At 45.5% G+C, this 15,382-nt stretch overlaps 1 protein-coding gene across 13 annotated transcripts in view; it reads right to left on the bottom strand.

Annotated features, from left to right (window-relative positions):
• si:ch211-285f17.1 (sickle tail protein) overlaps positions 1 to 15,382 on the bottom strand; it is a 116,161-nt gene that overhangs the window by 3,137 nt on the left and 97,642 nt on the right. For 7 of the 13 annotated variants that reach the window (XM_037079678.1, XM_037079672.1, XM_037079676.1 and 4 more), the window contains 14 exons: positions 14,287 to 15,191; positions 12,677 to 12,781; positions 12,104 to 12,153; positions 9,961 to 10,100; positions 9,682 to 9,857; positions 6,867 to 6,997; positions 6,620 to 6,767; positions 5,473 to 5,974; positions 5,123 to 5,336; positions 4,704 to 4,993; positions 4,294 to 4,452; positions 3,885 to 4,007; positions 2,024 to 2,104; positions 288 to 1,925 (listed from right to left, as the gene is read on the bottom strand). In XM_037079678.1, coding sequence (XP_036935573.1) covers positions 288 to 1,925; positions 2,024 to 2,104; positions 3,885 to 4,007; positions 4,294 to 4,452; positions 4,704 to 4,993; positions 5,123 to 5,336; positions 5,473 to 5,974; positions 6,620 to 6,767; positions 6,867 to 6,997; positions 9,682 to 9,857; positions 9,961 to 10,100; positions 12,104 to 12,153; positions 12,677 to 12,781; positions 14,287 to 15,191 — 4,662 coding nt within the window. The remainder of the gene's footprint in view (positions 1 to 287; positions 1,926 to 2,023; positions 2,105 to 3,884; positions 4,008 to 4,293; positions 4,453 to 4,703; positions 4,994 to 5,122; positions 5,337 to 5,472; positions 5,975 to 6,619; positions 6,768 to 6,866; positions 6,998 to 9,681; positions 9,858 to 9,960; positions 10,101 to 12,103; positions 12,154 to 12,676; positions 12,782 to 14,286; positions 15,192 to 15,382) is intronic. The other 6 variants (XM_037079674.1, XM_037079683.1, XM_037079673.1 and 3 more) reach the window with 6 other exon arrangements.

Below are 15,382 nucleotides of genomic sequence, written 5' to 3'. Positions count from 1 at the left end.
AGAGTGTCTTTGATGATGCCACTTGCTGAAAACCAAAGAGTTTTAGCAATGATCTGAAAGAGGAATATGGTAGCCAGGAACCCAACAAATGCCACCCCCAATCATGTCACCATGATTTCACAGAGGGAGAAAGCCACAGGGGGCATTTCCAATGTTTCCAAGCACCTGTGGAGTGGATTAATGATTTTGTAATTTCAGTGGTTAGGGTTGGAGTGAAGGTAGTTTGTAGACAAAAAAAACAAGAAGGACCCAAAGCCTCCCGGGAGCAACAAGAGCTAGAGAGAGACCTGTTGTACGGTGCTGGGGGCACTGGGGACAGTGGTGGTGGTAGTAGGGACGACTACAGGGCGAGGAAGGAGCTGAGGTTTAGTCTTCTTCTGCAGTGAATTTTTGCTGGGTACCTTAGGGCCTGACCCTCTGGAGGTAGGGAGAGAGGAAGACCTCTTCAGCCCCACTCCGTCTGGGCTTTTCCCATTCCCTGTCTTAGCTTCCTCTGTGCCGACTGGCTCCACAGGGGAGTGTGGTCCCATCTCGCTAATGGTGGTCTCCAGCTGCTTGATGGTCTGCTCCAGGCTGTCCAGTGTCTTGTAGGTGTTCTTCCGGATCTCGTTCGTCCTGACTTGGGAGTCCGAGTTCTGTCTCTTCAGCCCGGATGAGCCTGTCACCTTGGTAGTGTCCACTGAGGATTTTGAGCGTGCAATCTCAAATCTCTTTGCTTCTTTGTGCTGTCTGATGGTACCGTCACCCTCCTCCTCGTCTTCATACACGACCACCTGTAAAGTCTTCTTGCCTGCCTTGGAACCAGTGCGGATTGCCTGGCTAAGTGCCGCCAGCTGTTTCTTTGGGAACTTGAACTTGAACTTCCTCTTACCATCCTGCTTGGTGTCACCATTTGACTCTAAATTGCCTCCACTGTCCGAGATTGAGGATGAAGATGAGGACGATAAGCTAACATGGTCCGCAGTGATTTGTGAAGAGCTTATCGTTTTGCCGTCAACCACTTCGGTCCTTTCAGCTTTTTCCTGCTGCCCTACACTCTTCTCTGTTTCAGACTCCTCATCCTCCTCCTCAATACGCTCTTCCGCGAGCATCCTGTCCAGTTCCTCCTCACATTCAAAGATGGTAGACAGGCGCTTGTAAGCCGAGCGGATGTCCATGGGCTCATCGAAAATGATGATGACGGGCTTCTTGTTGAAACCATTATCCTCCGGCACACTGGAATTCTCTGTGGTGTTCCCTCGGTTAGTAGCGCTACCTACAGTGACAGTCTGGACGCTTCCTTTCTTGGCATTGACCAGTTGTTGGTACTCGCCACATGACAGGGCCTGAACTTTGGTGTTAGTGATCATAAATGCGATGTTGTCAGGGGGTGGGGGTGCCTCTTCTCCAGGCAAGTCAGGACTAAGACTGGCCTCCTCGTTACCCTCATCACAGTTAGCTTTAGGTGGATCAATATCCTCAATAGGAACTTTTTTTGGTGGAGGACCAGAACTTTTAGGTGCCTCTCTTATTGTGCTGGTCGTTGTGGTTACCACAGGCTCAGACATTATCTTTTTACTTGAAGAAACATGTAGCTTGATGACTTTGCTTTTCTTTTCAGTGTTAATTTTGTTGAGCATTTTTCCCTTCTCCATTTCTGTGCTGGTCTTCAAGGATTCGGAGCGTTTTACTTGCTTCCTTGGAAGTTTGAATCCTTTAAGTCCAACAGGCTTAGGCGATATAGGTGGAGGTGATTTCGGCGGCGGAGACAGAGGGGGCTCCTGTTGCTGCTGCTGCTGCTGTTGCTGCTGCTGGCTTGGAGAATTGTCATTAACATTGACATTTGACACCTGTGTTGAAGGCCGATCTTGGTGTTCGGGGACTTCCTCCGTTCCAGGCGGGGGTGGTTGCTCTTTGGGAATCTGGCCAGTCACATAGTATATGACCTGAGGAATGAAGAAGTAGCTGTTTAAAATCTCTCAAAATCTTGAATATACATTAACTATACGTGGAAATAATGCTAATAAATGAAATTCATACATACCCCTTGGCTCTGTCGGTGAGTGGAATTGCCATTTTCATCTGTGTCTGGATCTTTTTCCTCTTGACTGGGCTCTGAGCTCTGCTAGAACAGTGTGCGAGGGAATAATATTACTGTGCAACTGGTGTGTCAGGCTGTTGTGGGTTAACTGTGAATTCACAGCATTGCAGTAGCATCTACAGTGTCAACGCTGCATTGAGCAATTACCTTCTACAAGGCAAATTACTTGCAGAACGTACTGCTAGGTTTGATTCCTGTTTCATAATCATCCCTTTTTATGAGCCAACGTTAAATACTGTCCATCAAAATTCATGCAGGGAAAATGAATAAATATTGCTGTTTAAGAGCTAAAACTATAAGCTGCTTTTTTACGCTAGCCAAGTCAGCTACTTATTGGTGGCTAAACCCTGTCTTCTCTTCTGCACTTCAACTGTTGCTAATACTGCAAATTAAGTTTTCAAGTCTCTCTCTTCTGCTTTCGTGTAATTTCCTTGTTAATCTTTATGCATCCTCTTTCCTGTCTTGCTCATGCAGATCTCCTCTCAGACTACTCTCACTTTAGTCAAATAATTTTTGGCCTTTGAAGATGCATTTGACATCTTTATCTAATGTGCAATATTGTAGGTTTCAATATTGACAGTGGTATTTATACAACCGTGATTCAAAACAAGTTGGGACACTGTTTAAAACATAAATCAAGCAGAATGCCATAATTTGTTAATCCTTTTCTAACAGATAATTAAAGCAACATCATGTAGAAATTTTTGTTTTTTGTGATTTGGTGCCCCCCACAGTTACTAAATGCAACACCACTGTCGTAAATACAAATCCTAGGTCTGTAGAAAGCATCAAGTTGGAGAACATGAAGTGAACATGTATGTAGCACTGTGATCCTACCCTCTCACTGAAGTTACACAGTGCATAAACAAATGATAGAGGGATACCGCTCGCCCTATTATAATACACTTTATCATTAAAATGATTTTGAAGCTGTTCTTAAGTTAAAAAAAAGGAACAAATGATTGCATTCTGTTTTTGTTCACATTTTACACAACATCCAAACTTTTTTGGAATGGGGGTTGTTCCTATGAGTTGGTAAACACTGACAGATATTTAAATTTCAGATGAATTGCATTCGAACATACCTGTCCTCTTTGTCACATTCATTGGGAAAATCATATTAAATGTGTGAAGTGTATGACTTTAAAATGAAAAAAAAAGATAGGGTTGTGCTTGTTATATAGGTGTAAAGCTGGGAAAGCAATCTAAAGTAAAGTTGTGCAAAGACAAAGAGAAACAGAAAATTCCTCAGAATAGTGAAAGTTGGGGAGAGTAGCATGCAAAGTGGCCAGACCGACCTCTAGTGAACCAAGTCTGCAAAAACAGGTTGTGTCTACGATGTTTCTCTCAATTGTCAATCATTTGAGAAATATTCTTTGTTGATTTTGCAAGAAGACATGTAATTAAAGAAAGACACAAGACGATTTAATTGCCTGTAGAGTACAGTGCCAAGGTCTTTATTGATTTGGAGGAAGAGACAAGCGAGAATTAAATCAGTGGCACAAAACACATCATTGTCTGGTCCAGACGCACAAAAGACACAGCATCTTTTCAGAAGCTTCATTTTATGCAGACTTAATCCTGAAATATTCAAGCTGTGATCTCCAGCAGAATCACAAGAGGGAAGGAAACGGAGGCAGCAAGGAAAAGGTGCTTTTTGGAGGCAGCTGTTACAGGTTTCTCTCGAGCCAAAGCAAAGGGTGCAAAAAGTTGTAGAAGGGTTAAGAGACAGCCATCGATTGTATCAGACAGTCGGCAGAGGCAGGCAGTTAGGTGGGTAGCCACGTGTCGACGAATATTTTACCTTTTTCTCTTTCAGGGGCAATATGGGCCCCGGTCTTAGCTCTCTGATTTGAGGTTCAATTCGAGGGGTTGGTTCTACCACATTTTTCACCCCTACATCCTTAACTGTGCACTTCTGGAAAACCTAGAGAGTGGAGAAAAGTGAAGGGGGAATGGGGGCAAGGATTTTGAGGAGGAAAGAAGTTTGAGTGTCTTCACCTTTAGCCACTGCTGTAAAGCCCCACATGTGACGAAGTTGGATTCAAAAATCAAGGAGTCTGGAGGTGGTCAGTGATCATCCTTTGCCACTTCCGCGTAAAGGTCAACCTCCCTCAGAAAGAAATGATAGGCAACCCACACCCACGATGCAGAGATGTCTGTCTGTATGTGTGTATGTATGTATGTTTGTGAGTGCTTGAGTTGCATCGCACCTGGAGCTCTGCCATGATCTTGTCCCCTTCATCCTCCTCTTCTGCGGGAACAGAAGCGGTGACAGGTGGAGGGGTGGCCGGCTTCGGCTTGGTCTCTGGTGGAACCTTGGCGGGCTTGGTTTGGGGTGGAGTGGGAGGTGGAGTGTCATCTTCGACCTCCTGTTACAAGTAATGGGAGGGAAATAATTGTGTAATTCCAACGGTTATTCAAAAGATTAAAGGTCCCATATTGTCTTTTTGATTATATAGCCAATCAGGTTGCAATCAAAATACTGTGAAACTGTTAAAATGCTCAATCAAGGAAAAAAACGCACAACACCCAAATACTGAGAATAGTGAAGGACAGTTGTATTCTCTAATTTTTTTTCTTTTTAATGTCTCATTATTGAGATTATGAGCTGCAGACTGACCTGAGTGGAGACGGACTCCTTCCTGCTGGTGTAAACCACCTCGCCAGAGCGTGTGGTGGTCATGCCTGAGCTTGAGCTGGGGAAGGTCTTCCTCGGAGGAGGTGGTGGTGGGGACTTATTAGCCTTCTCAGAACCCTGCTTGGTAAAGATGTCGATGGGGGCCGGCTTGGTGGCAGTCTTGGAGGGTCTCTCCAGTGCAGGCTTGGCTGGTTTCTCCATCACAGGCTTTGGGAGCTTCTCAGGCCCCTTCTTGGCTTGTTTGTCAGACTGAAGCTCAGCCTGGGGCTCTTCTGTCATCAAAATAACAGAGATTAAGTGATACGTGTTCATGTAGAAATAAAGAATAGAATTTGTTGTACATTATCTGTACTTGGAGCCCATGTTTGTGTCTTAACATTACATGTGTGTTAGATTGGTACCTGTTGGTGACTCCACAGGGTTCTGGATCTCTGCTTGCTCTCCAGCAGCAGCAGCAGCAGGAGGAGGAGGAGGCAGTCCTGGGTTCTCTTCAACATCCAGACTGGGAATGCCCTTCATCATGTTGGCCTGGGCCTCCTGGAGGATCTTTTCAAACTCTTTCCCATCATAGTGACCCATGTTCTGCCTCCGCTCTTCCCACTCCTTCTCTGCTGCCTATGACATAAAAAGAAGTAAAGAAAGAAAGAGTTCCTAACAAGGCTCTCTGTTTCTGGAGATGCTGTGCAAAATAATCGTATTCCTATGACAACCAAAAAAGGCCCAGGGACAATCGGAAGGTAATCACACGTACCTCTATGGACATCGCTCTGCTTTTGCTCTTGTCCTGACTGTTCTGGAGCTCCTCTATGACAAGACCCTGATTCGCAGTGCCGTTGCCATTATTCACCAGGTTCCCGTGTGTCTTCTTATGACGGGCGGGACTCGGTGGATCCAAGGCCGCCCCCTTGGGAGATTCCCGGCCTTGCCCCTTGCTTGGGTTGGGACTGGGGACCTGAGAGGGGCTGGGGGTGAGCGGTGGACTCGGCTGAGCTGTCAAGGCTGCAGACTGCTGGGACTGCTGCATGTGGACCGGGGAGCTCTGGACATGATGGATGACCACCGGAGAGGAGGGCATCACCTCTGATCTGATGGTGGAGCTCTGAGGCTCCAGTGAGGGTGATGTGGAGCCAGGCTGGGCTGACGGAGGGGGAGCCTCTGCAGGGGGTTCTGCTGATGCTGCTGCTGAAGGGCTGTTGCTCACTGGGACATTAGTGGAAGGATCGGGTCCTTTCTGAGGGCCCTCTGAAGCAGATCTGCAGAGAGGAGGGAAACAGAACATGACAGAAACGCTGGTAAAACAGGGATCTTCAGATTTTCTGCTTGTTCAACAACTTAAATTCCCTCCTAAGTCATGCAAAACGATACCTTGCATTGCCAGAAATCTATTTTATAACCAAGATTAGCAGTACTTGAATCTTTTTTTTTGTCTCCTAACCAGATTGAGAACACATCGAACCCTGTAATGAAGCGGACAAATAACACTGATTAATTCTGACACGAGGGCAGCTGTGATGCAATGTCTCATGGTCCGGCAGCCGGGCATGCATCGGGTAAAAGTGTCATGAAGTGAGAGGGAGAGAGAAAGGTCGGGAGTGAATTTGGTATATGTGACATATTAAAATGGAAATGAGGCTCCGCCGTGTCCACCACATTAATTCACTTATCGGTCCAGTGAAGGCGACACCACACTCCTCCGTCCACACTGAATGACCTCTCTGATGGGATGGAGGCCGGCTTTGCCATACAATCAAACAGTACAATCTCCCACATCACAGACCCCTGTGTGACGCTCTGCGGAGTGCTTTTTGTTTTCATCTTCAATTCTCGTTCTCACTCTCTCACCTCCTCTCCCCGATCCCTACTTTATCTCCACCGACCGAATGATTTTTTTCCTCTACCTTCTCAGACCGCTGAGTGTGTCCGTCAGGCTCTTGACCCTTTTCAGCATGCTGTCCAGTTTATGAGGCTCCTCCTTCAAGAACTTGACAGCTTCCACTTCCACCCTGAGCACAGCCCGCATTCTGGTTTGGAGGGCCGGGAACTCTCCTGAAGAAACGCACAGAGGAACATGGTAAAGGAATTGTTTTCGATCACGTCAACCTTTTGAAAGTCTGGGTTTTATTTCATATTGTTCTGCTGTCTTACCTTTGAGCCCCGCCAGAGATTCTCCCACCTTCCTCAGAGTCACTGCTCCCTCCTCCACGTCCTTCAGGGTCACAACTCTGTGTGTTGCTGCTGAGTCTTTCTGCAGAGACACTACAAACTGCTCCAGATCACTGCAGAGGCAAACAGAAACGCCCAATGGAAAGGAGAATAATGAGAGAGCTGAGAGAGTTCAGTTTTCCTACGGCATTGACCAAAATAAAGTATATGCAGTTCAAAGGCAGACATGAAAACGGAATGGAAACTAAATTAAGGATTTAATGTAAAAATGTCATTCCATTTAAGGGACTACTTGTTGGTGTTATATTTACGTTTCTTGTTGGGCACGGTTTGATTAAGAGGTAGACAGAACAGACGGATTTTAACACTATTAATATTTTATTTACACTTTACAAACACCAGGGGGCAGCACACAATCATTTATCTTAAAGATCATACAGTGATACTTAGTGGGCAAAGGTGAGATCAAGCTTTGGTTCAAGATCAACTCTGACAGTAAATATTTCCACTATGCATTCTCTGTCTCGGTCTACATTAGAGTCCTCAGTCTGGATCAGATTGGATCTCATCCCAGAACCACAAATGTCTGCACACTGATCAAGGCTTTTTGTTGTTGTTGTGAGCGAGCGCTTCCTCACGTAGAAAACATATCGTGTCCGCTTCACAAGCCATCCCAGCGGCTCAGGGGAAAAAATGGCTGCTCCGTAGGGAAATGTGGTGAATGATAACATTGTGTGCAGCGTTGGGATTGCATGAGAGGGACTAAAATGGTGTTTCATTGTGGCCAGGTACCCTTGAGAAACCCTCTTTTATAGAACTCCCCCGAAAGGGAGTGGGAAAGGCAGCGAGGAGACAGCGTGTAAAAGGCCCCGCTATGCCAAGCCATGATGATAATAGGAATGTTGATGGGAAATTCCAGCTGAGGACAAATTAAACTGATTTTCCTTTATTTTCCCATGGACAAAACAGACAGTACTTCTTTATTTTGTTCATATCTGAGTGGCAGCCAATTCCAGATCCTCCAATGACGCACTTTAATGGTCAGTTCAAGATTGAAAATACATATTTTTTCCTCTCATCTGTATCTCAAATTAATGCACAAACCCTTCAGTGACCATTTCCACGCAGGAACTATTTTTCTTTTGACTGAACAACACTTTATTACAGCGCAAAAGGAAACTAGCCAGCCGCTTAACTAAACGGCTCAGTTCAGCCGAAGAGGACGCCATTTCTGTTCACATGCTGCGCTGTCACCGGCACGAGCCTCTCGTCCACGTGTAGATGCACCTTCCTCCTGCCCGTGATGCCGCAACATGAAAACAAAAGTGGCGTCCTTCTCGGCTGAGCTGACGTTAGCTAGCTTAGTTGGCATGTTTCCTTCTGTGTGGTAATACAGGGCAGTTCAGTAGAAAGAAGAAAAAAAAGTTCTCACAGGAAACCACTCACAATGAGGTTGCCAGATTATCTAGTTTATTTATTTTAGTAACTGGGTCATAACTGCTGGAAGAGACATTGCCCGGTGAGCGTTTCAGATTTCCTTTTTTTTTGCACCTTGTGTGCCTTGAGTGCCATCCAGTTTCATAATATTTGAGATAAGGCCGACATCTCCACAGCTCATATCTCCAAGATTTGGCAACTCCCACCAAAACAATCTAGATGGATAAATAGCTCAATGGCTCCAGGTAGGATGAAGGTAAGACGAAGAATATTTATATCTGATTTTGAAGTGTCCACTGTTTCTTATCATTGTGGGAGTTTGTTGAAAAAAGGAAAATCAAGTCCAGAACAATCTGGATGGAATAATAGAACTACAGGTGAGAAGAATCTTTGGGTGAACTGTCTCTTTAAGAAGGAATGGAGGCGGAGTTGTTGCATGTTTTTTCATATTCTCTTCAATTTACTGTGAATTACTGTCATCAACTTGAACTATCTGCAGACAAACCATCCTTTTATAAAACCCCAGGCACTAATTTGTTTCCTTGCTTTTTTTTTTTTTTAAGCGTTCCCGTACTTGGATCTTCCAGCAGACTATTCCACACGCTGTGGTACCACTTTCGTAATTTAAAAGCACAGAGAACCTTTTTGTGGCCACATAGTTAGAAAATATTACAAAACGTGCCCTTACAGGTCATGATGGATTTAGTTCTCCTCTTGAGAGGCCAGTGGTTTTCACACCACATTCTCCCACTGGTCTTAAAGCCAAGCGAGCCTAATTACCGAGCCTTACTTAAAGAGCCAGCAGCCGTGTTTTGCTGACTCATGACTGGCTCGACACCAAGGGTAACAGTGAGTTTAATCCACTGACTTTCGCCTGTTCATTTCCCAGTTCTCCGCGAGCTGCTATCATTGTGCTTATTAAGACGACGCCGCTTGACCTTGCCTGTAAACAACCAAATAAAAGGATTCAATTACTGCTCCCTGTTGGCAGGACGAGGCAAGTGAATTAAAATAAAGAGCAGTGCAGTGAGAAGTTACTCCACAGTTGGGTCTATTGTTCTAGGCTGCTGTCTTAGGGAGGCAGGCACTGCTTGCCTGTATAAACCTGTGGGCTGTAATTTGGAGGGCGTTGGCTTGTCAAAGAGTTTAGGAGTGAATAGCGTAGGTGAGCTGATAAAAAAATGAAGCCTTTTGGGGATTTCCTATGAATGGCAGCACCTTGACTGGGTGTGTGCTTAATCGCCTCTAATGCTCCTGCAGGACTCTCCTGAAAGGACTAAAATCCTGAACAATAAACATCCAATAATGAATGCAAACAACCAAATCCATTTTTAGACTGTATGCAACACGAAAAACTTACCCGAGTTGAGTGAGGACACGCTCCTCCAGACCTAAGTACTTGTGCCTGTCCTCTTCCACCAAAGCCCTCTGCCTCTGGACAGGGTCCTCCAGGCCTCGCATGGCTTCTGCGAGTTTAACACTGATCTCCTGCTCTGCCCGCTTCAGCTGGACTCGGAGCGCCTCCTGGTTCTGGAGCTGAGCGGATGCACACAGTGGAAATGCCACATATGAGGACCTGAACTTGCAGAACAACATACACACACTCGAAATAAATGAAAAAGGAGAAAAGAGGTCTTGCCTGCAGCTGCCTCATCTGATGTAGCTGCATCCTGAGGTCAGAAACGTTCTTCCTGAACTGCAGGAGGTTGATTTTGAGAGGAACCGAGCCCTTGTCAGATGGGGCTGCATTGGTCTTGGGAGCCAAAACTGGGGAACCACCTGTATATCGTGCAGGGGGGAGAAAAACGAGTCACAGCTTGTTGCATGAAAAATGTTACCCAATAGCACCAAAACAAAACAGGTTTATTTTCATTCATATGCACACGCCGAAACACGTCTGCAAACATATTTTCTCTGGCAACGCACCGGTCTGACTTTCAGTTCCTTATGTTTAGGAGTGATTTCCTGAACTCTCCGTGGCTTTTTCTCTTTCCAGGCACAATAAGCACTTATATTGGCTGCACCTCTGAAATGCCTGTCAACTGATCATGCCACTTTCAGTCGCCGCGAGGGACGGGGGAAGAGGTTGAAACCATGGAAACCAGGGGAGCTAATATTTGTGGTTTGGGCAGATAGTCCCTAAATAGCCAACAACAATAATACTTTAATTCAATCTTTTCAAAAACTCCAGCGCAGGCTAGACTTTTGACTTTACTGGCTTTTTATTTATTTTTCCATCAGACATCTAAAAGCAGAGAAGGGAGGACTGAGTTCCTGCTTACACTTCAAGTAATGGTTAACTAACGCACGACTAGTGTCAGGTCACTTTGACTTTATGGAATAAATTCACGCTTAACAGATCACCGCTTACTTTATACATGAAGTGATATGCAACCAAACTAGCTGGATTCCATAAAACTTGATTTCAGACTCACGTATTTGCCCGACCGCTCTGAAAGCAGAACATACCAGTAGCTGTTCTCATAGATACACAAATTTAGCTTTATAATTCCAGATGGAAAAATGCACATAATAAACATAAAAATACAAATTCATAAAATAGTTATGTTAGTAGGAGTCATTTTTCTACAGTCGTGTCATTGTGGAATGGGCATTCACTTCACATAATAATAATACGTCAAAGCAAAGAACTTGTCTATTCTCAGTTTAAGTATATGATCTGTGCCGTTATTGAAAGGAGCTGCCCATTTTTCAACTGAAATTTCATTTACCTCTGCTGCACTGGGTTTTAGGAAAACATCTCAAAGATGAATATCTCCAAATGTGGGCGAATAAAACCCAAACTATGTGCTTTTGCTGGGTACCTCTGGAGGTGAGTGATAAAATATTTGTTTTGTAGTTTGGGAGAAACCATCCCCACAGACATTAGGTCCATTAGAGAAAGCAGTGTCCCTGCCAGCAATCGGTGAGGAAATGTTCCGAGTGCACTTTAAGCTTAAGTTGACACAGAGACTCACCCTCTTGCTGAGGCTGTAAAAGAACAAACTTTTTGTCTTCATAATCCCCAAAACTCGCTCCCCCTACATACCACCTGACAGCTGCCTGGACCTGAAGTACAGGTTACAATGCACACTGCCGCTTGTGTTTTGGCCCTTGGGGGACACGACGTCCATCAAAATAAGTGCAGGCTGCACGGTGACAAAACGAAGACGCATTTTTGAGGGATGGCGGAGAAAAGTGGCAGCGATATTTCTCACGTTTGATGTAGAGGCAGTTTGGCGAGATCAAAGCCCGCGCTGTAACTTTACTGATGTTTTTTGAGATTCACTCAAGCACGACATGACAAGTAAATCCCTCTGAAAGCCACGTATGAAAGGTGTCATGAGACATGAGATTAGCTCGCAAGACACGTGAGTAATGTTTTCTCTCTCTGCCACTGGTGAGGTTGCAGATCTTTTTTATCAAACCTAGATCGGGCCACAGACCACTGTAGAGCCAGATTGAATCGCTGAATCATCTTGGCAGGCTTGAGAAGTAATAGCGTCTTGTTTTAAGTAGCGCTTTGAGGAGCTTGTGTTAGCTCTGCTGGCTCTCTTATCTCCTATTAAACTGGACGTACAGGGGAGAGAATTGTAAGGGAATATGAACTGATGACAAGCAAAGAAGCCTGACTTTGTTTTCTCTCCCACCAGCGCCGCTCATTGCAGACTGTTGACTGACGCTGATGTGTGGGCTTGTCTGCACAAGACATTATGGCGCTAAATCTCTTGTTTAGAAAGGCAAGAAGTCATGAAATGGAGCAGAACATCAGCGATACCAACCTGAGCTGTGGGCGCTGTGGGCAGGAGACGAGGTCTTCGGTGGTCTCTCACTGAAGCCAGAGAAAAATTCATAAGTGCAGGATTTTTCATTATGAAAAACAGTATTTTGGGCCACTTTGAAATCCACACGTTAGTATTAGTAGGAACAGACAACAAAGTATGATGGGAAAAGACTGACAAACCAGAGAGGTTAACGTGATGTTAATGATGTTAACGAGCTTCATCGGTGTTTAACATAGCGTAGAAACATAAAGTTCACTGCAGTCACAGACCTTTTTAGACAAATTGTCAAGCAAACATTAACACAAGGTCTCCACAGAGAAGATCGAAATGCAAAGAGTTGACGTGCAGCCAGATAAACCATACATAGTGACCATTTATCTGAAGAGCAAATGGCTTTAAAATTAGATTCACAGTCAAACCTATTTCTTCTTCACCAGATGCGATTACTTAACCTGAATGTTTGATACGGCCATTATAGAGGGGATACTTTATCTTTCCCACTCTGAGGCTTTTCATTTGAAACTCCATTTCCCCTGATGCCTCACTCTGTCCTATACTGTGATTGCTTACCTTGGAGGCTCCTTGGTGCCACTAGCGTTTGGCCCCTTTAAAAGTGCATGCTGAACAAGGCCAGTCAAGCTGGCAATCTGGTGCTCCATTGCCTTCATTCGCTCTCTGCAGAGACATCAGAAAATTCTCCTTTCAACACTGAGGCCTATTGGATATTACAGCTGCCACTAGAGCAAATAGGGCTGTAACAGAAAAATCAATTCTATTTTTAATTGCCTGATCATAAATCTGTCTGTTACTTTATGGGATTACACGATGGAGATTTAAAAAAAAAAAAAAAAAATTGATTTGCAATTACGCCCTGAGTAAATATTGACTCTGGTCAAATAAAGATTTTCTGAAATACAACAGCGCAACAGCACTTGACTCAGTCAGAAAGAAAAAGCTTGAGTCCAAACGGGATAAACAAGATGGATGACTCAAGACAAGAAAAGGACCCGGAGATAGACACCGAGGGTGTTCGAGTCATATTGTTTTTGAATAAAACAAGAGTGTGTCCCATGTGGCGGCCGCTCAGGAGAGAATGAAAGGACAATTGGAAAATTACACTGCCTTAAGAAAGCCAAACACCAGAGGGGTGAATAGGGAACCGTACACCGAGATTGTTTGGTAAGCCTAGAGGTTGGAAAAGAGAACAACTTTTGTTTTCAGATGTCATCAGTTATCCTGAGGAAGCATGTGGGGCCGGCTGAGGACACGGCGGGGACTGTGGTTTTAGCTGTGCTACAGACAATACACAGACACATGGTCTATGTGAACACAACGATGCCTAACAGAGGGTTCATACAACATATTTCACACCAATAAATTCTATGACAGCTCCAGAGCGCTGAGTGTAGGGACTGTGTTTAGATTGAAAGTTAAGTACAGTACTTTCCCATTCAAATTCCTCTCTCTTTACCCAGATTCCCAGGGCATTTTTAATGGAGGTTGTGGGCTGCCCAGGTGGTCCGGCCTGATCTTTTTGACTGATTGGGCCATTTCAAATACTTATTCAACCTGGTCAATATTTTCTTTGGTTTTCTTGGGTACGCATGTAGCCTCTAAAACCACGTTTGCCTGGCTAAGTGGCCGTCGCTCTCTATGTTTATGTGCTCTCAGTCAGAGTAGAAAAACCTAACCCAGGTACCAAAATGTCTGCTGGATTATCCAAACTGAATAGACTCGACAGGGGGGATTGTTGTTAGAACAATAGTCGCAGACTAAGGGAAAAATATACAGTGGGTTAATGGGGTCTCCAGATACTATCCTGTTTCAGTGGTGGTAGCTATGTCTGGGTCTCCACACTCTATAATAATCAACACTGTAAGCTCCAGAGCTTGAACAGAGACTGTGAAAACAATGGTCAGATAAGCAGAACTGGTTGGATACACAAACCAAAACTGATGCATAATCATGTGCTGGTCGTAGTGTGCAGATATCGACACTCAAGACAGTGAGAGGTTATATTCTTGCCTTCAGTCATGGATGATGGAGGTCAGAACCAGCAGCTCATGGTTAGGGTGAAACTGGGATGCAGAGTTAGTCCATGCTCCCATGCAATATCTTAATCCTCATTTTGACAACCCGCCAACCCATTATATGATTCATCCGGTCCCCGTGGTGCTTACCGTGTCTGATGGTCATTGACAGGTGGGATGGGCCCCTGAAGGTGACCCTGGAGGTCTGCAACCACAGGTGATCCCATGTTGCCCCGGGGCTTGGTCCCTGCCACTTCCTCCTTCCTGAAGGACTGGCGCACAGGTGAGCCTCTCTCCATGGTAACGGCATGAGGTGGCATACCATGAGGAGGCCCGCCATGAGGTGGCCCGCCATGAGGAGGCCCTCCATGAGGAGGCCCTCCATGAGGAGGCCCTCCATGAGGTGGCCCGCCATGAGGTGGCCCGCCATGAGGTGGCCCGCCGTGAGGAGGCCCGCCATGGATGTCAATCATCCGTATCTCAGCCATCCGATGAGGGGATGGAGGAGGAGTCTTGGAGCCCAAAGTAGGCAGCTGGCTGTTTCTAGACTTCTGCCTGTAGAGCGAGGGGTGATCCATAGTGTCTGTGGGGCTGCCGTAAGAGCTTGTGGAGCGGATGGAGGCACGGTGAAATCCGCCAATGCCATGATCTGAACCATCAAGCCCGGGGTTGGGGTGTGGTGCGTGGGCAGTGGCTATGGTCATTCTGCCCTCTTGGAGCAAGTATGGGTCTGCATACAACCCCTCATTTCCCCTGGTTAGACTGTGGCTTTTACCGCCCAAATCCTCATCTGGCTTGACATCCCGTCTCTCCAGGATGGCGCTGGGACAGGGCGAGTTGGAGCGGGCCTGAGGATTTGCGGTAGACACTCGGTCCCTTGGGATTGTAGCGCTCCCAGGTATAGAGCCCTGTCGTGGGCCAAACGGGATTCTGGAGGGGGATGGGGGCATGGAGTGTGGACTTGGGGGTAGTGCTCCCTGAATGGGGTGGTGTAGCGGGGGCTGTCTCAGAGGGTGCGGGCCATCACGACTGGCATGCACCATCTCACTGTGCATCTGGAAAAAAGCACAAAAACATAAACATGATATTATTGCTTAAAATCATAAAAACTGGAAGTCATTACTGCAAATAATGCATAAAAAAGTCAAGAAAAAAAAATCTCTCAATATGGTCAATAAACCAGACTGCATATTTCAGCTCACTTGAGGGCTTAGGATACTGTTTATTTTGCATATATCCTGTATTC

The sequence above is a fragment of the Acanthopagrus latus genome, chromosome 19 (genome assembly GCF_904848185.1).
Source record: "Acanthopagrus latus isolate v.2019 chromosome 19, fAcaLat1.1, whole genome shotgun sequence".
Classification (NCBI taxonomy): Eukaryota; Metazoa; Chordata; class Actinopteri; order Spariformes; family Sparidae; genus Acanthopagrus; species Acanthopagrus latus.
This window is presented reverse-complemented; position numbering and strand designations above follow the sequence as displayed.